Source organism: Spodoptera frugiperda, chromosome 26, assembly GCF_023101765.2.
Source record: "Spodoptera frugiperda isolate SF20-4 chromosome 26, AGI-APGP_CSIRO_Sfru_2.0, whole genome shotgun sequence".
Lineage (NCBI taxonomy): Eukaryota > Metazoa > Arthropoda > Insecta > Lepidoptera > Noctuidae > Spodoptera > Spodoptera frugiperda.
The window spans coordinates 12,833,280-12,861,249 of NC_064237.1; the positions used below are offsets into that span (position 1 = coordinate 12,833,280).

Consider the following 27,970-nt stretch of genomic DNA (forward strand, 5'->3'; position numbering starts at 1 on the left):
AAATAGCAGCATACCTTTTAACAGACCCCTACTACACCTGTAAGAAGAATAGAGGTTATCATAGGGTAGTAGACAGGGTATGCAAATAAAAAATCTAATTAGTTCGTCAGTTAGATAATAAGAACATTTATTTTGTCATATAAGGTAATAATGTTTAGATAAAATTCAGTTAAGTGCAGGTGAGTGGTTATGTCACGTTACCCAAAAAAATGTAGTAAATTGTGACGTAAAACGATATTTCAAATCTATGTATTGTCGAAAGAATTTAATTTTGTGAGAAGCTAAAAACATGCAAAAGACATAATAAAGAAATAAATAAAAAAACGACATTAAAAACATAGCTGGTACAATATTAGCATTTGTACAACACTAACATTACCGGGACACAACAAACACATATGCAATCAATATTTCACTATAAAAAATTAAAAATAAATCCAATGATTCATCTCAATGAAAAGCTGGAATAATGACTATTGACATACACATATGTATGGAAATCATACAAATGTCGAAATGTAAACTTTTCAATGGTACTCGTTGCAACGTACTGCAGATTACACAGAAAACGAATGCTGCCGAATGATTACGAATTCGCCCGAACCTTGTAAGCCTATTAAATGCGTATGAAATGTTGAACAATACTATAATCGGTTTTAAGTGGAAATTGTGACTCGTTAATTGAGTAAAATATTGATATTGATTGCATTTGGTTATGCTTCTGTGTGATGATTAATTGATTTCTTATGAAACACGGTAATGAAAATGAGTATTTATTTTATCTGTCATCGTCAACAGCCTATAAGTGGCCACTGCTGACTAAAGGCCTCGTCTCATACGGAGAAGGTTTGAGCATTAATCACCACGCTTGCTCAATGCGGGTTGACGATTTTAAAATTATAATTGGAAATTGTAAGCCCACGATTTCCTCACGGTGATTTTCCTTCGCCGTTTGTCAGTGGTGTCTAAATAACCTCAGAATTGTACATGTAACTCGGAAAAAGGATATTGGTACTTACTGTTGGTAGGTTTCAAACAACCCAGTAGCGGGCTTATTGAACCTCCGGGCCACCACGACATTAAATTTATGCCTCTATTGTTACTTTACTAATAATGAAGTTATTTAAGATTTTGATAACCAGCGGGTGCATTTACTGAGTTAAGTTATTTAGGAAACAAAAGTCAAATGTTATGGTATAAAATGATTTCATTAAGTTTTATTTCATCAATTTACTTTTTACAACAATGCCAAAATTATTCACCCATTTTTAATATGGCTGCGTAATAATAAAAGAAAAAACGCCACACAACAATTTCATAAGCGCATATGTGTATTCAAAAATATACCGTATGTTTAAAACATTGTATGTATATCGAGATGTAAATTCTGCGCACCCATATAGGGTTGCCACCTAAATATTTTATCATATTTCTTGCCGCAGACTTTGGGTTGGATGTCACGCGCAGCCCTGTAACAATTTATCACGTGGATCAGACATGGATATTTTTCTAGAATCTTCGAAATCATGTGTGATGAATGTTTCTGTTAGATACAGACGGAATCAAAAGGTAAAAGATTGATTGGGAAATCTATCTTTTAACGTAAATAAGTGTCGTTTCAGGATCTTCTTGAAGAGTCGTCGTGTCTTTTCTGGTTTTTAAAGTCACGGAGCTGCGGACTACCTAGCGGGTTTACCGGAGCTCTGGCTGAAAAGCAGGAGTAGGAACGGGGTGGTTTTTAGGCACTAAGAGTCTGACAATCTTTCTCGGCTCGCCCAAGGCGGTAGAAGTCATTGGATAATTTTCCCCCTCAAAAAAGGGTTAATGTCAAAGTAAAATATTTTTTATCGATTAGACTAGGAAGGCACTTTTGGACTCTGAGACACTAAAAACTAAAATAAATTGACATAATTTTTCCATCTGACCGTACTTCTTTTGCAAAGGAGTAGTATAAAAATCAAAGCGAAGCGATATCAAGTCACATTAAGCGGTTGCATAACATGAAGATGTTATGTCAAGCGGTGCTGACGTCGGTGCTGGTTCACGTCACGTTGGGTTTGGGTCAACATGGGGTGCAGTTCGGTGTCGAATACTTTCAGTACAGAGGTCTCACGTTTGTCTGTGTTATGACCTGTGATAGAGATTTTAGTTGTAAGTGATATAATTTTATATTCATAATATATTTGACTAAATAATAACAAAACCTAGATTAAAATATTTACAACTTAAAAATTAAAATTATATAGGTATAAGAAACATAAAAAGAAATAGGAAAAAAAAAAATTTCGCTATTTTACTTTTAATTTAATTTTAGGCTTTAGGTCTGGTTATTCACACGGATCGAATTTGATAAGATATGATAAAATATAATGTGTGTGTACAGCAAATATGTATTATTAAAATGGTCAACTACTATTAGTCTGTATTTAAAAAACTTAGTCTTTTTAGCAAAAATGTTTGAATTTAAAATCCGTACCGTAGGTAAAATGTCCTACGGAAACCTGTTTCTGGTTTCGATTTTATTATTATATTTATACATTTGAACTAAAACATAAATTCTATATACAAAATGCTTCAAATTCAATTAATTGTTTCAAACTTTAAGATAAACAAAACTGCTTCAGTTCAAAAACGTCGTAATACCATTTTACTGTCAACACATTTTATTTTCAGGGACTGTTCAATACTCAAAGGCGTCACAAAACCTCTCTATGGCGATATCAGGAGTGTCGATAGACAGCTCTATGATAGATTACAATAGAGTCGAGAATTGCTTGCAACGGAAGTTGCACCCTGTTGGCGTTATCGTAGACGCTGATTGTGGAAGCACTGAGGATGTCATGAACTTCGTACGTACCTTTAAAAAAAAAACAAAACGTTGCCTCACACTAGGATTTTTCTCCGTGGAAGCGTTTACAAACGTACAAGTTCACAATGTTCACCTACACATGACACCCAGACCCAAAACAACAATTTGACACACAAGAGAGTTGAGAGTCAGAGTTTCTCCTTGCGGGAATCAAACACGTTGCGCGGCAGCCGGTTGCCACCGCACCAGTCGTGCAGTCAGAATAGTAGGAAAACCATCTATAGCATAAAAAATAGCTTAACTGAATCCGTTTCTACCAGTGCTAAGCTATGTGTACCAATGAATATTATTGGTGGAAGCCAAACGCATCCACAGCAACGTAGCATAGCACATCTCTGATGGAAAAGCACCCTTAGCTTTTCAGACCATAATGGGCACACTCTTACTGCCACACTCAGAGTCATTTAATGGTTACTTAACCCAGTCCTTAACAATTGTTTTCAATACAAAATCATTACTAAGGAAGTTTAGTATTTAGTTTATTTATTGGTGTAGTGTATTTAGTATTTTTTTAGTATTAAGTAATCATTAAATGTCTCTGAGTATAGCAGTTAATCACTTTTCTCCCCTCCACAGGTCTCCCAAAACATGTGGTTGGACTCGAATCACAAATGGCTCCTTATAGACGATGACGATGCTTATACATGGTGTAACGACACTGAGGTCGATATGATGATGGCTGACAGCAACGAGAGCTTGATTGAAATGCTTTCTCATTTAAATATCAGTGTCGATGCTGATATTGTGACGGGGTTTAGAGGTAAGTGATATATTTACAGGCAAATAGACTGTGGAATATCGTATGACGCCACTTTTTAAGTAACTCCGGAGCTGCGGACTACCTAGCGAGTTTACCGGGGCTCCTGGAAAATCAGGAGTAGGAACGGGGTGGTTTTAAGTCAGTAAGAGTCTGACACTCCCTCTCGCCTTACCCAAGGCGGGAGTGAGAGGGAGTCATTGGATGATTTTCCCACGTTAAAAAAGAAAAAAAACCACTAATACTAAAAATTATTTCGCTGCTTAATGCGGTTTTTAATAAATGGGAATCCTGCGGAAGGTTTAGGTTTGTGATTTGTTTTGGTTTTTATCACGCGGCGCTGCGGAAATCTAGTGACGAACAATATATTGATGTTTCTTTTTCGAACTTTGTCCATGATCCTTTGTCAGGTGTGGTGTGGTGGATTACAAATTGTGGTGTTACTACTTTGTGGAATTACTAAGTAACAAAAAGTTATGTTAAGTAACTGTGCTAACAAAAAATCATATACAGATGTATCAAAATATGTACTATACATTCCTTAGCTAGCAACCTTTGCCAATTTAAATATCAAAATAATCTAACCACATAGTTCAAAGCACTACAGGTCTAAGCTCGCCAGTCAAATACCTAGGAAGTGACAGTATAAAGGATAGGAAATGACGTCACGCTGCCGTTCAAAGCAGGCATCTTATTTCCTGCACTAGTATAGTTCGTATCCTGTATTTACTCGATATTATTGTACAACAACTTTGTGACGTAGTTTGGTTAGAATACCAGTTTCTTGGGGTATTTAAATTGTATGTCAATTTATACAGAAGTACTCTTAAAGGTCTACCTTTAGAATTGTTATGATGAAGATGATGTATAAGCATGATGAAATCAGTTCTACAGAGCAGCTAATAAAAATACACATAGTAGGTACATTGTTTCGGAGCTATTGCTAAACGTATCACAGCTGCAGGTTCAATTCTCTTCAGGCCTTATTCAGATTCATAAGAGTAATGAATTAAAAATTACCTAATGAGGTCATACTAATACAGAAAGGAGATTGAATTGAATTGAGACGCTTTGAAATACCTATGTATAACAAAATAGCTAAACTAAGAAAGGACTTTGATAAATTCCATAATAATAATACTTTTAACGGAAGCGAAGCCGCGGGCAACTGCTAGTTTTGACAATTAAGCTCCTTACAAAATGTGTATCTCTAGTAAAGAAATCTGCAGAAAGATAGATTATTGAAATTGGCCTTAAATAAAATCGCCCATATAGGGAGACAATTAAGAAAATGTCTCAAAAAAAAAAAGGTTATTATCAGAAGCTAAGTTTTATCTCAGGATCTTGGTAACTAATGACGTGTGAAAGTGGTACTTAAGATCTTATCGATAAGTGCTAAGACGTATCTGCTTCACTTAGAGAGGAGAAACTAGATGTAGTTCGTTTATCAGTTATATTGGCTTTTGGTAATATAACTTTTGTACTAGTTTTAGTTGGCTTTGACAGGAAAGATGATTAGTATTTGATACTAGCTGATACGCGTGTATTACGGGCTTTGTGATTAATAAAAGTTTACTCCTTAGTACATACGTTAATTAAAGTCCCGTCTAAATCGGTCCAGCCATTTAAGATATGTATAAATAGAAGATGTGTAGATAACATTAGAAATTAATATTACCTTGTAAGAATAGGACGAATTTAATATACTAAACAGCAAACACACTCACAAAACAAAACCGCGTATTATTCTTCTTAATATGTCGAACTGCAACCACACACATACACACCAAAGTAAACCCCTATTATTCTCGAAGTAATTTCTAAATCGGACACTGAAGCAAAACTTTATACCTTACCATAGTTTTGTATGAAAACATGCTTAAATTAAAATCCAAGAACATAATTCCAATCACAAAACATATTATCATAAAAAAATCAAGGATATAATATCATCATTAGATCAAAAAAAGAATAAACACAATCATAATATTTCTTATTATTTTCAGAAGACACAAGATACATTCTCCAAGAAGTGTACAATTTTGGCAAAGTACAAGGAGGCAATTTAATTACTCATGAAATAGGATCCTGGGATCCCGATAATGGTTTTAATTTGTGTATGGATCTGAACGGGTACAAATATTATAGGCGATGGGATTTCCAAAATATATCCATGAAAATGATCTTAGTTGTAAGTATCTGTTACATATGATAGCATCAAGACCGTTTTTAGTATTCGGAAGTGGCAGATATTTACAAAATTGTCTAATATTTCATACCATTAACCTGTTCAATAAATTTATTGAGTAGGTAGCGGCTTTAATAAAAATAGAATATTATCTTTTGATCTTAAGGGTGCTTTTTCACCAGAAATGTGTTATGGTACGGTATGGTATGGTTGCCGAAGATACGTTTAGCTTCCAGCAATCATATTATTCATTGGCACACATAGCTTAACACTGGTGGAAACGGACTCAGCTAAGCTATTACTTTTATATGGAAAAAAGAATCTCAAGAGAAAAAGCACCCTAATGATCAAACTTACAATTGTAGAAAATATAAGAGGACATTTCAATCAAAAGTTTGCAGACAGAAATCAGCTTTGCTTTTGTCATTTTAGGTTCAACCAGTACCGAATCATTTCGATCCCGAATCGTTGTTAGGTCTAGAGACAGTTCCCGGAGTTGCCATGATGACACAAACGTCTGCTACAGTTATGTACGCAGTCGCTAAGATGCACAACATAAGGTAACAGTTTTAAATCTAATCGGGACTATACTTACGATATTTATTGGACGTGACGTAATAAGTGAAAATGTTTAATATCACACAAAAGTCAAAGTCAAAATTATTTATTTCAAATAGACCAGGAAAGCAAATATAAATAATATTAACAACGTCTGTCTGTCGGTCAGTCCTCTAGTGAAGCTCGGTCTAAAGTGTAGATTCCTATGGAGGAAAACGAGCAAGAAACTCCATAGGTTACTCTTTTTCAATCAGATTCAAAATACAATTCTGGGTTACATTGTTTTGTGGGTTCAACTATGTGAGAAGAATGTAACACTAATAATCAGTCAAAGTGATAGAAAATCAAATATTATTTTCGCAGCCTTAGAAAACGAATTACAAGATACGCTGTACAGCTTTCACACATAGAATCTACCAACAACGATAAATTATGTGAATTTTGATTTGCAAATAATTTTAATATTCCTAGCTACATTCCCACGATCACTGATAGATGGATCGGCACGTACGAGAAGAACGCTACCAGAGTAAGTATTTACTGACTACTTTCTTTAGTTTATCTTCATTTCAATTTGAATGATAAAATGCTTGCTTTAATAAAATGGACCTAATATCGACCCTTGGGGAACACCCACACATGTATTTAAAAAGTTGACTAAACTGTTGGCGCAATGGTTCGGTAAAGAGCTGTTATGCACGGTGAAATAAGCTCGATTCCTTCATACATAAATATACGATAAATAAATTGTTGTTCCGAGTCTGTGTATGAAATGCATGTGAAATTATTATGTGTTTGTAAACGTACCCACGATATAAGAGAAAATTCTAGAGCATAGTTTTAAATAAATATTCTATTGTAGGTAGTATCAAATACTCTGTATTTTCGGGAGCAAGATATGTCGCCAGTAATACGTATGCCCTTAGTTCAAGAGAGAACTGATGTACTACTTCCCCCATTAACGGCTATTGAGTAAGTACAGATAAGTTCATACATAAATGACTATTGTATTGTATTAAGAACATACAAAAGTCTATGACTAAGCTTTAAAAGTATCTGCCAAGCCTTTAGTAGGAGGTAGTATTGTGTGCGAAGATTACAATAGTACCTAGATATAAATTGTTGATTATATATAGGTTTTTTTTTTTTTTTTTTTTTATTTATTTAAAGGGCTTTGTCGCTTGGCGACCATATCGCCCAGTGCAGGAAAAACAAAGTTTGGTTACTTATTACTAGCTTACGATCTACTTATCACTAATTTGTACAAGTGTTGTGCTTTATCGGACACTGGAAAAGCAAGCATGGAGTTACAAAGGCCAATGTCATTCACTCTTTGCGGACCAAAAATACTAACCCTAGTATTTTCATTCCGGGCACATTCCATCAAAATATGAAGGACATCATCAACCACTCCACATGAATCACAGCATGGTGACGGAACTTTTTTCATTAAATAATTAAACTTATTTGATGGAATATGTCCGGAACGGAGTCTTAAGGCGATAGTCATTAAATTTTTATTAAGGTCGCAGTCAATCCACGGAACCCGAGAAATCTCTGGCTGTATAGTTCGATACCAGATCCCCTTTTCTTTTGATCTTTCATCAAAATACTCCTGCCAAAGATCGAAACACTTATTTTTTGCTCTTCCAAAATAGTCCGAAAACAGTGGGGTAATATTCATGGGAACACCATCAACACACGCTTGTTTGGCAAGCATATCTACCACATCATTTTCTTCATATTGAACATGTGACGGAATCCATTGGAGACGTACCATTTTGGAATTAGATTGAAGTTTTAAGATTAATTCATATATGGCGTAGGCTGTCGGAATACCTCGCATGTGAGAAGTGTTTCGAGCCAAATGTTGCAGCGAACTTTTGGAGTCTGTCAGAATCACAAATTTATCACCGCTGACTGATAGAATATAGGATAAGGCTTCCAATATAGCAATCAGTTCAATATGCATAATAGAAATATCTGAATCAATCTTAATCTTCATATGACTTATTAGAATCGGATCCAAAAAGGCTGCGCCTCCCAAATCTTTATCTTTGGAACCGTCAGTAAAAATTGTATGATAATCTGGATACTGTTCTTGTATATATGAAGTACATAATTGTTTTAGCTGTATAATACTGTAATGACGTTTAGCTTTAGATATACTAGGAATTTTATCACTGATTATATGGGACAAATCTATGCTACTAATCCACTTATCGAGGGAAAACATTCCAAGTTGAGTACTAGAGTGTATAGGAGTAGAGTTATACTGTGAAAGAATGTCAATAAGTAACGGCAACTTTTTGTGTTGCCAATAGTTGGAACCTGTGAATAGTGAAAGATTTTCTAGCGATTGTAAGGTTTTATTGTTAACAAGAGATTTTGATTTTAAAATGAATTTGCTGGCTAGGTATCTACGACGAATATGAAGTGGTGGTAGACATAACTCGTTTTCCATTACATGTATTGGGGTGCTCCGTATAAATCCGCCGATAACGCGTAGCGCCTGATTTTGTATTCGGTCTAATTTAATTAATTTAGAGTTGCAGCTGTTATCAAATAAAAAACTGGCATAATCAATTCTACTACGAATTATGGAAATATACAAACGTCTTAAATGTTTTTGATGGACTCCCCATCCCGGACCTGATAAAATTTTAAGTAAATTAATGTACTTTATGACTTTCTGTGAGGTTTCATTAATATGCTTACCCCATCTTAATGAGCTATCCAGCCAGAGACCTAGATATTTTACATTATTGACAACATCAATCGAAGTGCCGTCAAAATCGAAATTAATTAATCTTCTAAAGCATCCTTTTTTAAAAACACAAATCTTAGTTTTACTTGAAGACATCGTTAAACCTAATTTTTCAATTAACATTTTAGTGTATCGTAAAGCAGACCTGAGCTCTTCAAATGCTAAATCTAAATTACTTTTGGTTGAATACAACACAAAATCATCAGCATATTGAGAGATATTAACCTGGGTAATATTTTGACATATATGTAATGTATGAATATTAAATAGAAGTGGAGCCAACGGATCTCCTTGGGCTAACCCGCGGCCAGTAGATCTAACAATCTCACAATTATACGTAACCACTTGCAGATGCCTATTTGATAAGAAGGACCACAAGTAACTACAGACTTTTGATCCAACCCCAAACTGATCTAATATGCGTAACAGGCAAGGAATATCAACATTATTATAAGCGCTTTCAATGTCTATAAAGCATGCCGCTGTCACGCAATTTTTTGAGAACCCTAGTTGAATTTCAGAAACCAATCGCGAAAGATTATCGAGACAAGATCGTGCTTTACGAAAACCTACCATGTCCTCAGGGAAAAGACACTGCTTTTCAAAGAACCATTCTATACGCTTAGCCAAAATGGCGTGAAGAATTTTACAGATACATGATATCAAGGAGATAGGGCGAAGAGATGAAGATGAACTATGTTTTGGTATTGGGACTACTTTAATTTGACGCCATTGTTGGGGAACAAAACCTACAGAAAAACATTGATTATATATTTGAAGTAACATTTGTTTGCCGGAAGGCGGGAGGTGTTTAATCATGGAGAAGGAAATTTGATCTGACCCAGGGGCTGTGTCAGTAGTCTTAATGCAGTTGACTAATTCTGGCATTGAGATTGGAGACTCTAACAGGGCATTATTGGAATAAAAGGCAGGTTGCGAAGGACAAACAAAATCTGGAGTGAGATCTTTAAGCAGACGCTCGGCTTTTTCTTTATCTACACTGGTGTTAGGGACTTGCCGGCCTTTTAGCCACCTCATCTTACGCCACATTTCGGATGCTGAAGAGGTCTCGTCTATAGATGTACAAAACTGCTGAAAAGATTTGCACCGAGCTATACGAATAAGCCTTTGAGCAGTGCTTATTTTCTCTTTTAGAATATCTAAATTATTTGAAGAGGGACACCTTCTCAGATTCGCAAGAGCCAAACGCCGCTCCGCAACAGCCCTGGACAATTCTGAAGACCAATATGGTTTTGGCTTGAATGAGTTACTTATGTTTTGAGGGATTCTTATATTTGGAATATACTTGTCCGCGGCTTTTTGTATTAAATTATATAATTGGTCATATGAACTCTGAGGATCTTGGGAAATTATGTAGTTTTGTAATTCATTATCTATAAATGTAGTATACGAAGTCCAATCAGATTTTTTAAAATTTCTTTTCGTTTGATAATCACGGCTTGTATTAAGCAAGCAGTTCAATTTAATTATTAAGTGATCACTGCCGAGTGATTCGTTTGTTGGTTTCCACGTAAATAACAAGGACAAATCTACAGAAACAAATGAGATATCAGGACTAGATTGCTGGAGAACACCATCAACCATCCTGATTCTCGTGAAGCTACCATCGTTTAAATGAATGAAATTATAATCCAACATGGAGTCAAATATTTCTGAGCCGCGTCGATCAGTTCTTCGAGACCAATTAGAGTGGTGAGCGTTAAAATCCCCTAAGATAAGAGTTTTACTATTACCGATAGAAAAGATTGTGTCCCAATCGCATTGCGTGGTGTGTACCGTCGACGGGCAATAAATGGAAATTATGTTCTCAATATGCTGACAATTTAGAATCTTAATATGTAATAATTCTATACCAGGATTACGACTTGGTGTAGTACAAACAATAGACTTAACAGAGCGATGGGTCATAATGGCGACACCGCCGTAACCATCTTCTCTGTCTAACCTGTACGTATTATATTCGCTGATTCTAAAAGAACTCTCGGGTTCCAACCAGGTCTCGCTCAACACGGCAATGTGTATTTTTTCTTGACTTAGGTATAATTCAAGTGAATGGTATTTGGGCCGTATACTTTGGCAATTCCATTGTATTATATTTAAGTTCGTAAAATTATTATCATTAGCCATTTCCTACGATTAAATGAAATATCGAGTCAATAGATAAGCTACTTACAATTTTTTGTTTCAGCCACTCTGTGAATATGGAAATTGATTGCTGGATTTTAATCTGAAGTGATTCTTTGCTTTTTATAATATTTCTTATTTTACTAATCAAATGCCAAAAACTTAGATTATTTAAAGATTCATCTGAATGTTTGTTCCTAGTTACTAATGGTACGTCCGGGTTTTCTGAGGAATCTGAAGATTCGGGGTTATGATGCCATGGTATGTCCTTTGTAGGCGTGGGAATCATTGGTCGGCGCGGCTTCTTCAAATTCCGTTTGGGCTTAGGTAGTATATTTGTTGTCGCTGTGTCTGGGCAGTCCATTTCATAAGCTGTGTCGTCATTTCCATGCACTGGAACTGGAGTGGTTTTTGTAATCTCTGCATAAGTCGGCCCATCTTCGGAGACAGGATTAGCAACCACTCTAGAAGCTTGGACAGGGGAAGGAGGAACGTACATGGTCAGCGCCTTCCTATAGGTGCAGTTAAACTGTGACATAATATCTCGTATCTTCTTTTCCTTCTTAAATATTGGGCATGCTTTATCAAGCGCCATATGATCACCCGAGCAATTCACACACGTGAATGATGTGGCTGTACAGTTATGGTGTTTTTGTGAGCACTTGGGACAAACAGGTTGTTTGGATGGGCAACTTATCTTTAAATGGCCGAATTTCCAGCAGTTAGCACATTGGGTAACTGGGAATACAAACCGCTCCACTGGGATCCTCAAGCTGTAAATATAGACATAAGGTGGCAAAGAAGGACCTTTGAATCCTAGCCGAATGGTTTCACTCGGAGTCCAGCCGTTACCCTCAGGGTCATCCGAGCAACGTTTATTTAACCTCTTGACCGATATAATTTCAGCACTGCTTGATAAATTACTTTTAAGATCCTCATCAGAGATATCCAGTTCCATTCCTCTAATAAGTCCATACGATACACCTACTTCCGATGTTTTTTGACAAGACCAACCCATGTCGGTAAATACCGAACAGTTTATGAATTCCTCTGCGCCGATATCATTATCAAAGGTAACTAACATTTTATTCCGATGTACGTATTTAATCTTATAGATCTTGTCACTAGCAATGTTGTGTGTCTTAAATAGTCGTGCTAAAGCGAATTGTTTCGGCAAAGGTTCTTTACACGTCACATATACTTGTATCATTTCTTCTCTTCTATTCTCAACTTGTTGTTCCCTATTACATATGAGTTTGCTTCGTCCTCTATTAACTACGTTCCATCCTTCTTCTGAAGAGTTTTCATCTCTTGTCCTTTTCCTTCTTATCAACTCCGATTCACCTTGTTGTGTATTGTCCTCAAGTTCCATATTTGTACCGTCTTCTAACTCATCAGCACTCGACAATGTGTGGGTGAAATTCAATTCACTCATATGCACAAAGCAACAGCTGCAGGCCCGACCGGAGAAACCGGTTGGCCCGCGCGTGAACAAAATACGCGATAAGCGCTTAGTTAAATATAGCAAATATTAGTAAAACGTCCGATCACAAGAAAGCTTCGTGCGGAAGTGAGAATATTAAGTTAAAACATGAAAAATATGTATTTAATTATGCATATTTTAAAAAAACGCGCAGTACGAATGTCACTGTCACAAATACATATATAGGTTTTTTTCAAACAAAAAAAAACTACAAATGAGTTTGTTACGAAAGAGCTCTCTCTTTTACTGTCTGCGCATCGAACGCATCGTGCGTATTAATTTGTAAACCACTTTATGCACAGTAAAGAAGTTTGTTTATGTTCTCAAATTGGCAGATAATTTTAGAACACCTTATAACCTAAAACCATTTTATCTACCATACAGAACGAGATACTACTACCGTATACCAACAACAGGCGCTGGAAAGTTCGAGAACCAATTTTTGAGACCCCTGAGTCCCACAGCTTGGTGGAGTGTGATTGGAGTCTCGGCATTGTGTGCTGCTCTACTGCTTCTCTCTGCTTTGTTTGAACGTCGGCCATCTTCTGTGCAGTATGCTGTCTTCTCTGTCGTGGCTTCTATTTGCCAGCAATGTATGTGTTTGTTACATTCCGATAATCTTATTTGGAAGTGTTACCGTCGCACTCAGAGTCATATTCTACTGGTGACTTAAACCTGTCCTTAGCTCTTGCTTTTGAAGCAAAATCATTACTAAGAAATTGCAGTTTTCGTTGGAAGTTTAAGTAATGATGTTTAAATATGACTCTGAGTACGGCAGTTACGAGTCCGATATGATAATAAGGGAGGTTCATTACTTTAACCTGGGACATTTTTAAAATTGACTGCAATAGTAAGTGCAATACAACTTTTTAAATTACACGAAGGTATGATAAACCGTAAAACTGTCAATGTATTTGCATTAAAAATAATCTACGACGTTCGACGTCGGAATTTTACTGACATTTTATATGAACTGCACATAAATGCAAATGGGTTTTCCTTACAATGTTGTTTATTTTACAGTCTTCCAAGATATTGACGATAGTGGATCGAAGAGAATTTCAACAGGTACTAACTCACTTTCCTAAGAAAAAACTCCAATACATTATCATTTTTCATGACGTTCCAGTATTAAAATGATCTGGTAATCTGATGACTGGTGGGCGTTGCTGCTAAAGTTTCCACAAACCATCCATTAGCCACAATGACTGACATTCGATTAAGTTCCTTTGATACCGAGAACTTATCAACGTCAAGTCATAATCAAGATTCATGTCAGGTTTCGAAATTAGCGCTAAACCACGCCCTACTTTTTGTAGTTTGATTGATTTTCTCGTAACTTCCATAGTTGATGAGATTTCGGGAAAATGTTGAAGTCGTCTAACTAGAACAGATTGGAGATAATCCTTGTTTTGGTCTCATCTCACGAACTTTGTTTATAGAGCACGGTAATGATCTAGAAAAATTACTTCTTGAGTGATGAGATTTCTTTTTTATGATATAAGCTGGTAAACGAGCAGACGGATCACCTGATGGTAAGCAATTATAACACACACACAGAGGTGTTACGAGTAAGTTGCGGGGATTAGAAATTTAAGGGTTGTTGGGGAATCGGAGATTGAGAAGATTGGGAAGGGAGGTAATTGGGCCTCCGGTAACTCACTCACACAACGCAAGCGTTATTTCACGTCGGTTTTTTGTGAGGCCATGGTATCATTCCGGTTGAGCCGGCCCACTCGTGCCGCAGCATGGTTTTGCAACACTTAATTTTTTCAAAATTGTGAGTAAGTAAGTACGTCATATTCTGTCTGCGACAGAGTTTTGATTATCTGAATAACCTAGTGCGTGAAAAGATCACCTCATGACTTTAAATTAATATCACATTACCAGGTTTCACTAACCCTGGGTGTAAACTGATTACACTAACCAAGAAGAACTCATTACTAAAAAAAATCATCTTACTTTTTCCATTTTCTGATCTTAGCTCGTAAAGTCACAATCCTGGTGACCGGGCTCTCCTGTGTGCTCATATACAACTACTACACCAGCTCCGTAGTCAGCTGGCTGCTGAACGGTCCACCACCTTCCATCAATTCCTTGAAGGAACTGCTGGAGAGTCCACTGGAGCTGATCTATGAGGATATTGGATATACCAGGTCTTGGTTGCAGGTAGCTCATCAGTTTTAAATAGGGAGAATCGAGAATAACTTTACTAAACGCTACATTCAATAATATGCTTTATGTGCAGTATACGAGTACATAAAGTAACAAATCAAATTGCTTGATAAATAGAAATATACACTTAAAATAAAAACATCGTTTTATAAGTACATTTTTTCTCCTAGACTCCAACATACTACTTCAATGGAAAGAACGCCGCCATAGAGGATGAGCTGCGGAATAAGAAAGTGTTTAACAAGAAGAAGGATGCTCCCTTACTTGTGCCTCTAGTGCAGGGGATTAAGATGGTGCAGAATGGAGGTGGGATACACGATAGCTTCATTGATCTCCTCAGAGGCGAAAAAATATTTTTTTACCAACAATATAGTCGCGTAAGACGATACGCGTTTTTTACTTTTTTAACAGACGTGTTACCTATTACAGTATTACAACTTGAGACGGGATATTCACCATGTTTATCTGTGTCTATGAGATTCCGATATTTCAGTACTGTTGTAACCGCCATGATCACGCATGAATAAGTTCTAATATTAGTGTAAGTGACCATGTCAGTTTAAAAACTTATAATACGGAGTAATTCTAAAGTCAAAAACATTCCCGTCTCCTTTTTCCTCTTTCAAAGTAATATATCTTTTAATAAAATATCAATCTTACTATAACACAATCGAAGCCATTCTACAATCGAGACAGCAGACACTACCAACAGAAAGAGACCTACATCAAAAATAGGTATCTAATGAAGAAAAATATAGCCATAATTTATTTCCAAAAAAGTGTTAGTAAAAACAATATCGAGTGAAGTACTTGCGTCGTGGCCCTCGCAAGGGTAGCAGGATCGATGCCCACACAAGTCAGTGCTGGGCACCGTTTTTATACACATGCTTCCGAAATTGGAGTTACGTTATAAATTGCTGTAATTTACTACGACCGGGATCGTTTTTCTATGGTATTAGATTTGTACGAAGGTCCTGTATGGAAAAAGTTTGGGTATTTGCACCTGTGACTTCTGTAAGAATGGTTTACGGTTATATGAAATGCTAGGTCGTCATAATATTTTTTTTTTTGTGGAACTGTTGCAAAAATCTTTTTGTTTTGTTTTGAGCCATGATATCAATGACACCACAGGGTTAGCGACCTCAATATTGAATGGCTTTATCGTTAGTCACACTCATTTTAATTCTAATTGTCGAAAAGATTTGATTTTACACAGATTGCTTTTCCAAAATGAGCTGTTCTTACACTACGTGTGCTAATCAAAAGACCTAACTCAATTGTTTTTGCAGCAAATTTTGTCCTTTAAAGTAACCCGCATCGTACGCATCGCTCGCGACTGATTTTAGTTTGTCTTGTACAGAAAGTCATACAACTGCGTCCACTGATCCGCATTGTACGGGCCGCATTATCGGCAATGCCTACATGCAATGCGTACCGATGAAGTCATACAGAATGCGTACGATGCGGGCTTGTGGACGCTTACCTTTAGATTTTACCCATAATCCTTCATTCAATCCTAAATCTACATCTCTGTAGGCTACGCCTACCACACAGAGGTGAACAGCGCCAACGCTCTGATATCCAGAACATTTACTCAGAGCGACCTCTGCGAGCTAGGATCTCTCAAGTCTATGGAGAAGACCGTACTGTACCCATGTCTGCAGAAACATAGTCCTTACAAGGAGTTTATGACTTGGAGGTACTAATTTACTTTATTCTACATAATATCTAAGATAGTTATTACTGGGATTCACGTCTCCTTTAAGAATTGGTCATGTTATTATTATCACAGCTTTTATCTTTCTTTTGGTTTTCTTATTTAATGGACTATAGGATAGGTCCATGAAGCAAATACAAAAAGGGGATGTCATAACTGGATTTCCCTTTAATACAAGGTGTCTCAAAAGTAAGTTCACATTTGCTTATTTTATTACGCGAAAGCAACTATTCTGAGGGGCGCGGGGGGTATGTCAGTCGGTAGTCTGGGTCTTGGGAATTTAGTCGCTATGGAGCGTTTCTCTGGTGCGGACCATGGGTTGTTCGTACGTGAGTTTTACAAAAACCGTAATTCGGCGACTGTAGCGCGTAGAAAATTCTGCAGTATTCGACACATTCGTCACTTAAATGATGCACCTAGCACTCGACTCATTGCAAAATGGGTTAAGAAGTTTGAAGAGACTGGGTCAACTCTGGAGAAACCAAAATCTGGGCGGCGAACATCAAGAACAGCCGAAAACGTGGACAGTGTTACGGCCGAATTATCGGCCCTTTTTTGAAGATGGAAGGGGACGCACACTCACAGTGAATTCAGAGCGTTATGTGGAGATGTTAGACGAGTTTTTCGTACCCCAACTGCAAAACTTTCCTGGTTACAACCAAAGAACATGGTTCCAGCAGGATGGAGCAACTTCACACACGTCCAACAGATCTCTGCCTCGAGTTCGAGAATTTTTTCCGAACAAATTAATCTCCAGGCGAGGTGACATAAATAGGCCTCCACGGAGTCCCGATTTAACGCCTATGGGTTTTTTCCTGTGGGGTTATGTCAAATCAAAAGTTTACGCTAATAAACCGACTTCCCTGGCACAATTAAAAGAAAATATCCGTCATGAAATGGCAGCCATCACGGAGACTACCTGCCGAGCTGTCATAGGCAATTTTAGTGCCCGACTAAATGAATGCCGAGAGCGCAACGGTTTACATTTGGACGATGTTATTTTTAAAAAATAAATTCCCAAACAGTGTACTTCAATATACAATAAAAATTTTTTCAATAAAGCTAAGACTTTTCTTTTAAAAAAAGATTTAAATGTGAACTTTCTTTTGAGACACCTTGTATAACGCTTAACACTTTATGGGGATCGCGATACGTTACAAATCATGTCCTTTTCTATATTACAACATGCAGTCGAAAGCATACAACGCAGACGTTGGTAATTGTTCACATTTGGTATGTGCCGCTACTGAGCACTTATAGCCTATTTACACCTTTTTTACTTAAGGTAAACGCAGCTATTAACGACCCAGCGAAAATCTGCAGTTATTACCGACCTATAAAAGTAATTCGAAATCTTTACGTTTCCAGAACTATTCTAACTATAGGTAGGCAAAGTTACAGACGCGTTTATTCCTTGAGCATCGTATACTTTTACGTTAGTGTGAGTAGCTGTGCAGAAAATAGATAAAATACGTCATTTACTACGGGGCAGCGTGGACGCAGGACATGGCGTACTGTTCCCTTGTTCCTTCAAGTAAGTACGTGGCTTTTCTATTTAAGACATTTATACAAACAAATGACGTCTATACTTTATCTTATATTACTAAATGTATTCATTTAAGTATCAACATTTGATTTCTTAAGACATTTTATTAATAAAAAGTAATTTGAAACGATAAAACTTTAAATTAAAACGGGACGGTGTTAGCTTCATCAGTTTTAGTCGTGGCAGCTATCAACGACCCATAAGTCGGCAATGGCAGCAACGTAACTTTTCGTTTTATTTTTCTTTTATGTTATTATATCACACAAACACAAGTATTTTTAAGAACCAGTTTAAATCTAAGCTATCAGTCTTTATAAAAATCTATTAGCGACTAAACTTTTTTATCTAGTTTTTACCTTTTAGCGTTGTCAATTTAACCAAAGTTATGATATTTTTCGAGGATTGATATTGAATAGTTACAGTACAAAATTATTGTTTTTGTGTTTAAAACAGTGTGCATTTGTTCATATTTTTTGTGACATTAATCAACTATAATCTAGTTTTTACTCCGAAGGTCAATTGAATTTAAATAACCATTTTTTTATGAGTCGGTAATACAATTTATGTTTATACTTACATACTTTATTACCGATCCATAAGGGTCGGCAATACCAACTATAAGAAGCTATTACCGATCGTATATAGATTTATTAATTTCTCACCTACTTTTATAACATAATAGGTACCTATTAATCAATGCTACTTCTAGGCTAAAGCAACATAAAACATACAATTATATTTTTTTCCAGAAGTATGGAGCCACAAAAGCGGCGAAAAGTATACAGTAAAACACAACTCGCCGAAGCAATCAAAGCAATTAATGAGGGTACCAGTGTATATGAGGCATCAAAAAGGGTTAATATTCCCAAAACTACATTACGAGACAAACGGGACGCTAAGTATAAGAATGAAATTTGCGGAGTTCAGCCGGTTCTTAATTTAAGTGAAGAAAAATGAAGTACCAATTTGTTTTATTAAAAAGAACGACAATAAAAAAATACGAATAAGTATTTGCATTTTTATTTTGTTGTATTTTATTAAGATCGGTAATCACCATCACTAGCTTATAAATATGCCATTACTGGAAAAAGGCCTCCTATCATACACGATCGGGAATAGCTGCATAAAAATCGTTAATAGCTTCACAGCCGTTTTTATGGGTCGGTAATTGCAACAATCGACTAAGTCACATTATAAATTATTTTTTACAAGATAATCCTCTATTTTAATCTATTTGATTCAGTAAATACATATTTTATACATAACACTAGCATATAAAATGAAACTATTAATCTTTAGAGGAACCAGTGTACTAAAAAAATATGGTTCATTTTAAAATTGTCTTAGGGGGGTCGTTAATACCTGCGTTTACCTTATAATATCATTTGGCAGGGCCGATATTTTAATACTAGAACATTTCTTATACCTCATTTTCTTATTCCAGCCTAATGCGTCTATCAGAGCAAGGCATAGTCTCCTGCATTCAGATCAGGAGATCATCCTTCGAAGTAAAGTGCGAAGGCAGTTCTCCTCGAGCCCTTGCATTGGGAGGAGCAGCACCAGCGTTCATACTCCTTGCTGGAGGGTATATACTCGCTACCATCATCATGCTTGTTGAGAGGTAAGGTTTAAAGTGGCCTTAAATCAAAATGGGGCATTACAGCCAAGGGATTGAATAAAAAACTAAGATTGTCCATAATAATTATTGTCATTAATTTCAATACTTTCTTCTGTTTCAGAATTATTTTCAAGATGAAGCATGGTAATGAAATTCCGAAATAAACTATTGCTGCTAGTTGAAGATTGGAAAGATGCACAACGCTGGATGCATTTATAGCACGATTAAAAATTACTAAGAGCACTTTTTTATTACTTTCAGTTATGTTCTGCACTGAAACATGCTTTCATCAATTACATATAAATTATTTGCTGTTTAGAACACATGTTAATATATTAAATAAACCTTCTCTTAGTGTATAGAGTATTTATTACGTGAATTGCGTGTCGTATATAATTATGTTTTTGTGCTGCACCTCTTTGCGTACATTTATTTCCAGTCGGGAGGGCGGTGCTGCACACCGCATGCTTAAGATACATTGGCAAGCGGAATGAAACCAAAAAATGTACATTTTTACGGAACATTTATCGGGACAAGTCCCGATAGTCACAATTGGCACCGCAGAACAATTTCAACAATAGAAAACAAATAAAAATATGACCACACTACAAAACACCACTACAAAACACAATACCAATTCAATTCCATTCGGAAACAACACAACACAACATACGCTTGTTTTCAATAACAAAAAACCACATTTTTTGGCACTGGACCATACATTTTTATATCAAAAATCGAAAATACAAGTTTTTGGGCATCGAACCGACGATTTTCAATCAACAGCCTGGCAGAGAGCCATGGATTATGAACTCTATCTATTAAAATAAATCCATTTGTAACTAGTAACGTATTGACATACTACCCTTTGTTAGTGAAAATTGGACCATTCCTGTTTCAGCGAATATTCCATTGAGTTTGCAGAAAATATTACAATGAAAGCCGGGGTGGTATTGTAAGGCTTTTTTCCAGTAAAGGAATTATTATTTAGCTGGAATTGTGAAAAATATCTACTTTTTTGTAAGTATTATAGTTACTTAGTCCCTTTGTTTGCGGAGTCTATTGGAAATATTAAGCTTATTTCTGGACTTTGAAGTATCATTTTAAAAAGAGCAATAGTTTTCCCAGGTATAATAGGATTATAGATTGAAAAAGGAATTAAATATTATTTTTCCATCCGATATATCTTGTGGTTTCCATAGAAAAGTTAAAGTCAAATCATTTATTCCAATTAAACCATAAATTGGTACTTTTGAAACGTCAAAAAATAAAGAAATAAATAAAAGTCTGTCAGTCTGTCTGTCAGTGAAGCTAGGTACTCGTTCCAAAGTGTAGTTTCGAATGGAGAAGAACAAGCAAGAATCTCAATTCATTACTGAATTAATTTCTCAGATACATTTTCAAAGAGCGAACTAAAAACTCCTTGGTCACTCTTAATCTTACTGTCGCATTCAGAGACATTTAATGATAACTTAAACTATTCTTATGTAACGATTTTGTATCGAAAACAATTGCTAAAGACTGGGTTAAGTAACCATTAAAGGACTCTGAATATCTTGTCGTTCTACGTGGAGGACTAAGGGCCTTTATTGAGCAGTGGACGTCTCTCGACTGATGATGATGATAATGAGTACCGCAGTTAACAGCGTAAACAAAATATAACTTTTATCTCAATACATCTTGTAGTACAGGTTCCTAATTACTTTCTAGTTTATCAAATAACCGTTGGTTCAGTTACAGTTCAGTTAACTTAGTTTGCTTAAACTTGGAAGTTAATTTGAACTCTGAGGATCATCCAGTAGGCCAGGCTTCCATATAAACTTTGCCTAGACATCCAGGTTAATTGGATACAATTTGAGATTGTATTTACCAGCTTCTGATATTTTCATGTGGACTACCTCGTTGATCGAGTGGTCGTAAGTGTGACTGCCAGACTAGGGCTCTCGGGTTCGATTCCCGAGTAAAGCAAAGTATTGATGGGCCTTTTTTCTGGAATTCCAATGCGATATTCCATCCATATTTGAACACAAGCCTCTTTCAATGACTTTTAGTTAGGCCAGTTGGAAACGACTTGACTTGACCAAATTCAAAAAAAATATATAAGTATATTTTACCTTGGTTCAACCAAAGAACGAACCAACAAAGCGCGAATTAGTATAGAAACATTATTAATTACACTACTAACCAAACTCATTGAAGACTTAAGATTAGTCGTATACTAACCACAACCCACCATTACTGTACAAGCAATACAAATCATCAAAGCAGACTCATTTCGAATAGCACTCCGCAGATAGTTCCCAACTACCACTCCCAATATTACCAAAGCCCAATTACCTTAAAGGCACCAGGACATACCTACATAGGGGTCACACATAAAATGCCCCGAAAACTGTCAAAGGCCTGTCATAAAACACAGGTTTTGTTACTTGTATGCCAGCGTCATATAAATGATTTCTATACGATGCTCCTAGATTTCCCCGGCGACAGAAAGGGTCGCAAATTGAACTCTAATGCAATTACCGTAAGATATTGAGATTTGGAACGACTTCTAACATTCGCTTTTGGTCTGCTAGTAAAGTAAAATAAGGTGTCACATTTGTACAGAGAATTTTAAATTAGATTACGCATTAGATTAAGCGCCACCAAAAATATGTGATTGATAGTCCATACAAATTATGTTCTCAATTCAAATAAAAAAAAACGCATAACGACTATCTATATAGAAATTGTGAATCAGACTCTTAGATTCATAACGTAACTAAAACATTGGTGTTACATCCACAACACTAGAAGTGTCGCAAATACCTAACAGGTTACCGGGGCTCCGGCTCAAAGTAGGAGAAGGAACGGGTTGGTTTTTAGTCAGTAAGAGTCTGACACTCCCTCTCGCCTTACCCAGGACAGAAAAAAATCATTGGATGATTTTACCCCCTCAAAAAAGAGAGTCATTTTTTGAAAACAAAGGGAATGTTTATGTTAATTTACAGAAAAATACTGGTTTCTTTGTTTCAATCTTCAGCGTATACAAGAAACTATTAAAAAAAAAAACTTTGAAACAACATTTCATAAACTTTGCTCGATAAAACTGAGATGTCTGCAAGAAAATGTGCTCAAGGGAGTTCTAATCAGTATTTATTTCGCTTTAAAATTCTCTTTATGGGCCCATCAGGGTAGTGTGCGAGATAAATTGCATGTGCAAAATTGATTATACTTACCAGCATAGAAAAGTTGCATACAAAGTGTTTGAAATTTTAATGAAAGACCATCCTCGTTACAAGTTGTGAAGTTTCCTAGATACTCCCAGTTGTACACTTACAGTGTGTTTTGCTAGTTTTTTTTATTCCGTGGTTTCGTGTATCTAATTTAACAATTTCTAGCATTTTTTTTCATTACTATATCCTATAATAACGTAACAAAGAAAATAACTTAGTCCTTTTCAAAAAGCCATCAACGCACCTGTGACTTCTTTGGTGCAGCGGGTGTCCATAGGCGGTGCTGATAGCTTACTATCAGGTGATCCGTCTGCTCGTTTGCCCCTTTATAAAAATAACAGGGGAAAAGTATGTAGTTTTATTGTTTTGCAATTAAAATGTTTTCAAAATCAGCATATTATGATGAAGTGTATTAGCGTAGGTATAAAATGCATAAGCAATTAGTACCTAATAGTTTTCTTTAACTTATAACCGAATAGAAATAAAATTCATCTCAAGTATATTTTGCAATGCACTCAAATAAAGTCAACATAAACTTTGAACATTTTGTAAAATACTTATAAAAATGTAAAATAGTTTTAAAGGTTTTCCACTAAACTGGAATTGTTACTGGCAGTAGTAAAATTTGTAATATTTACTGCATCTAACGTATATTATATTGGCTTTCTGCCAGTACCTTTCGTCGTCAGTCTTGAAATATGAATTTGGTATGACAATTCAACTTAGAAAGTAATATAGGCAAAAGACATTAGGACTTATGAGTTGCCGCACTCAGTGACATTTTAAGTGTGGTAGACCACCACAGATGGGAGTCAGTCAGACTAATGCCCGACCCGGAGTTGCGGACTACCTAGCGGGTTTACCGGGGCTCCGGCCCGAAAAGCAGGAGTAGGAACCGGGTGGTTTTAAGTCAGTAAGAGTTTGACACTCCCTCTCGTCTCACCCTAGGCGGGAGAAGTTTGAAATTGGGTGATATTCCCCGTTAAAAATATAAGTTCGCTGAGCAACAAAAAACTGTGATCACATAGCTATCAAAAATTTGGTACCTATCTTTCTATGTAAACACAAGTTCATTGAACCCGTACAAATACAGAAACTTTCTAACAAGGCTCGGATACCGGTTAAATTTTCAAACCGTTATTATGTACTTGTACGCAAAACCTTTACATTGGGTTTCGTTCGCGAAACCGGTTTTTTTAAACCGGTATTTGGAACAGTATTTTCATAAAGGTTTTTTCGGATTAACCGGTTTAGAGCAATAAAAACCGGTTAATACGACGCACATCAAAGAAACGCCGCGCGCTGTTCAGCTTATTTCAATAATAATATTTCAACGCGTGTACCGACATGCCCCTCGTCGAATAAACCGGTTAATTTAGGTTAAAATAAAGTTCTTTAATGTTCACGTTCTTAAGAAAAGTTCGGAGGAAAACCGATATAAACCGGTATTAACCGGTATTTTTTAAACCGGTTCCGAGCCTTGCTTTCTAATCCCTACACGTATATAGTCATTTTAATTCTATTATTGTTCGAATACGAACTCGTAAAAAAACACTTTTAGTTTATTTTTATGAATCTCTTGTTACATAAAAGCTATTACGCTTAAGTACCCATATAAACTGAGGTAATTTGAATAAAAGAAGAATCCATTTTATTACAGGATTACACAAAGAAATCTGCATTAAGTAAGATTAGGTATTTTAGCAATGAAAACTTTCTGGGACGCTGCATTTTTACTTGAAACTGCGTTTTAAATCTAGCTGCATATTTTAGTTCTAGCTTTAGTTTAGCTGGGTATTCTAGAATATGTTATGATGATGAAGTTATTTTTCATTGTTGGAAGGAGTATTTTATTAAAAGAAGTACGTTCGCTAAGTAAAGTAAATTTTGTATAAGAATAACGTATGAAAATGACGTTTAGCCTAAGGATTTTAGCATATTACGAGCATACGGATCACCTGATGGTAATCAATCGTCGCCGCCCATGGACTGTAATGCATTAGAACGCCACTGGTGGCATTCTAATGCATTGCCGGCCTTTTGGGGGTTAGAAATTTAAGGGTTGTTGAGAAATCGGGGATTGGGAAGATTGGGAAAGGGGGTAATTGTGCCTCCGGTAACTTCACTCACACAACGAAACACAACGCAAGCGTTGTTTCACGTCGGTTTTCTGTGAGGCCGTGGTATAACTCCGGTCGAGCCGGCCCATTCGTACCGAAGCATGGCTCTCCTACACTTAAGGTGTGTTTTTATTAGAAGAGATACGTTTACTAAGAAATGTTTATGTTGTATAAAAATTACGTGTGAAAATGACGTTTAGTCTAATGATAATAGCATACTTACATACTTTAAGTGTGACGTTCTTTGTTGATAGATTCTAATGATTAACAATTTGAATGAACCGAAGGCTGATCGTGAAAAGTGGGTGTAATTATTAATTAAAGTAGACCCAAATAGACAATTCGTCGCCAACACCGCAAAGGGCGAACCTCTATTAAGAAATTGTACGAGGTTCACCCCTTTGCGGTGTTGGCAATGAATTAGGACAGGTAAACATACCTGATCAACGTTGGTTTAAACAAAACTATTGATTTAACAGCTATGTGACAATAGGCCAATTCTTTTACTTTTGTTACACATAATAAATGTTTCTTTTTAAAGAACGTTTGTCCCACAGTAGCATTTTCTCCTGTGTCGTGGATGCGTTTACAAACATACAAGTTGGCACACAATAGGATTTTCATCCTAGATCGTAGGAACAAGAATTTGTAGATCATATAAAGAATTGCTCCTTGCGGAAATCGAACCCGCTACGCGTTACATGGCAGCTGCCAGGACTGCGCCAGCCGTGCAATCATCTAATCTTCATCATCTGACCTTTCAAAATTACACTAAACTTTAGTTTTATTTTTTGAAAACAGAAAGAAGCCCTTTAAAACACGAAGAACGAAGCTCGAGGCAGTCAGTCATGTCTACAAACCCTTTAAAACATAACACGTAATTCCAACAAAATCTCAAAGAGCAGAAAGATACAATAACATTATCTTTGAAACGGGTTTGATACCTTCAGAGGGTAAATAAAGTAAATAACATAAAAACAGTTTTCATAATATTTTCTACCCACCTGTCTGACCCCTGTAATTCTTGGCCTACGGGACCCAATTTATATACCTATATAATATATAGTATACTAGGATACCTCTAGAGCCCCTTTTCAACTCTGAATCTTTATATGTCAAGAAATAAATAAAGATACATGTTTATATAAATAAGTATTATGTTTGTCTTAACTTTTAAAGGGTTAGTTTTAGTTGTTTATTAAAAGTTTTTGTCGCTTATACCCTATTTCCTTTTAACCGTCGATATTTTTTTATGGTTTATGGCCACAACCTCGTATGTCGATTGACTGTAAGCGAAGAAGTGCGTGGAAGAGGTATATTTCGACACGAACGGGCTGACTTGACCGAAGTGATACCACGACCTCAAAGAAATCTGACGTGAAACTAGGCTTGCAGTGTGTTTCTTCGTGTGGTTGAGGTTACAAGAGGCCAGTTACCCCAATTCGCAATTCTCGATTTCTAACAAACCTTAAATTCCTAACCCCAAAAAGGCCGGCAACGTATTTGTAACGCCTCTGGTGTTTCAGGTGTCCATGGGCGGCGGTGATTGCTTACCATCAGGTGAACCGTCTGCTCGTTCACCGGCTTGTGCCAAAAAAATCGATTAAACACTTCCAGAAAAAACACTTAAAATACCTTCAACTAAACAGAATAAGGGCCACAGAAACTTGTCAAATACCATAATCTAAAGTTATCCAATTCTAAACCACATGACTTACAAAATAAAGTCCAAACTCGATTAAGTTTGAATCAACATGTAAATATGGGTACGAATTTAGGGTTGTCCGGTCGGAGTGGTGTCGCGTGTGGTAATTATAAATTAATTGTGATGACCCTAATAGTTTAGCGGTGGTCTGTGGCGATGTTATGTCACCGACAACTGTCTGTAGAGGGTAAGTTTAAAATAACTAGGGATGCGGTTAAATTTAAAACGAGGTGTTAAAGTATTCTGGTTTAGGTTTTTAAAACTTTAACACTTCGATTTCTTTTGTTCGCTTAATCATCAATGTAAGCCACATCATAAATCATGTCTTAAATGCAAAGGCGCATCTGCCAACTTCGTTTCAAGTAAGTATGGAGTTTCTTGCTCGTTCTTCTCCATTCGAAGCTACACTTTGGAACGAGCACCTAACTTCACTGACAGACAGACTGACAGACTATTAATTATTTCTATAATGGTTGACATTTCAAAAGTACCTATTTATGGTTTAATTGGAATAAATGTTTTGACTTTGTATTTGTCAAAATTACAATGAGTCCTATGATGAGCCGTATTATCCTTAAGGCAACCTAGGTTAATGCCTAGGGCGCCAGGTTACAGAGAGGCGCCGAGAGACACGCGTGACCACAGAGTAACAGCAGCGCCTAAAAAAATTAGTTGCGCTCTATAATGTGCCTGCCTAGACCGCTCTCTTGGTTTCAATCCGCTTATGGTCCCATGCAATAAGGGACCAACCTCTTATCTGACATTAACCAGAATGCCAAACTCCATACTACTACAAAAAAGTTTTCGTAAGAACAGTAAGACCCCAACAAGTATTAACAGTCACCTACTCAAATAGCCACTAAAACAGCAAACAAATAAAAAAGCATATCTCAACACAAGAACTATATTTCACATACTTTAAAATAGAAGTAGCCTCAACATAAAACTACTTCTTCATTCCCTAGAGTGTTCTAGAAGATTTCAAGATACTATCAAGTTTGTTCAGCACTTCAGGTCTTCCCGTTAAACAGTTTCTCCAAGACTGGACCTGAGATACTCCTGGGAGTTGGAAGCGGTTGGGAAACTTATAGCTTATCATATTTAATA

The 27,970-nt window shown here is 36.3% G+C and overlaps 3 protein-coding genes across 5 annotated transcripts in view; 2 read left to right on the plus strand and 1 right to left on the minus strand.

Moving 5' to 3' along the window:
- LOC118264327 (uncharacterized) overlaps nucleotides 1-27,970 on the plus strand; it is a 419,163-nt gene that overhangs the window by 362,823 nt on the left and 28,370 nt on the right. The window lies entirely within an intron of this gene.
- LOC118264661 (uncharacterized) lies at nucleotides 2,001-19,830 on the plus strand. The gene is made up of 13 exons (XM_050705156.1): nucleotides 2,001-2,151; nucleotides 2,674-2,849; nucleotides 3,446-3,629; nucleotides 5,633-5,817; nucleotides 6,247-6,374; nucleotides 6,844-6,901; nucleotides 7,235-7,344; nucleotides 13,152-13,360; nucleotides 13,791-13,835; nucleotides 14,752-14,936; nucleotides 15,113-15,248; nucleotides 16,479-16,641; nucleotides 19,650-19,830. The coding sequence occupies exons 1-13, from the start codon at nucleotides 2,001-2,003 to the stop codon at nucleotides 19,828-19,830; spliced, it is 1,911 nt and encodes a 636-aa protein (XP_050561113.1).
- On the minus strand, nucleotides 7,514-9,265 carry LOC126912492 (uncharacterized). The gene has a single exon (XM_050704885.1). The coding sequence runs from the start codon at nucleotides 9,260-9,262 to the stop codon at nucleotides 7,610-7,612; it is 1,653 nt and encodes a 550-aa protein (XP_050560842.1). The 5' UTR covers nucleotides 9,263-9,265; the 3' UTR covers nucleotides 7,514-7,609.

Bases quoted from the DNA above. Each gene is read 5' to 3' on its own strand.
- LOC118264661 (XM_050705156.1), top strand. From the start codon at position 2,001: ATGAAGATGTTATGTCAAGCGGTGCTGACGTCGGTGCTGGTTCACGTC. The intron at 13,361-13,790 runs GTATGTGTTTGT...TTTATTTTACAG, and splicing joins GGCTTCTATTTGCCAGCAAT to TCTTCCAAGATATTGACGAT. The intron at 15,249-16,478 runs GTGGGATACACG...ACATCTCTGTAG, and splicing joins TAAGATGGTGCAGAATGGAG to GCTACGCCTACCACACAGAG.
- LOC126912492 (XM_050704885.1), bottom strand. From the start codon at position 9,262: ATGTTAATTGAAAAATTAGGTTTAACGATGTCTTCAAGTAAAACTAAG.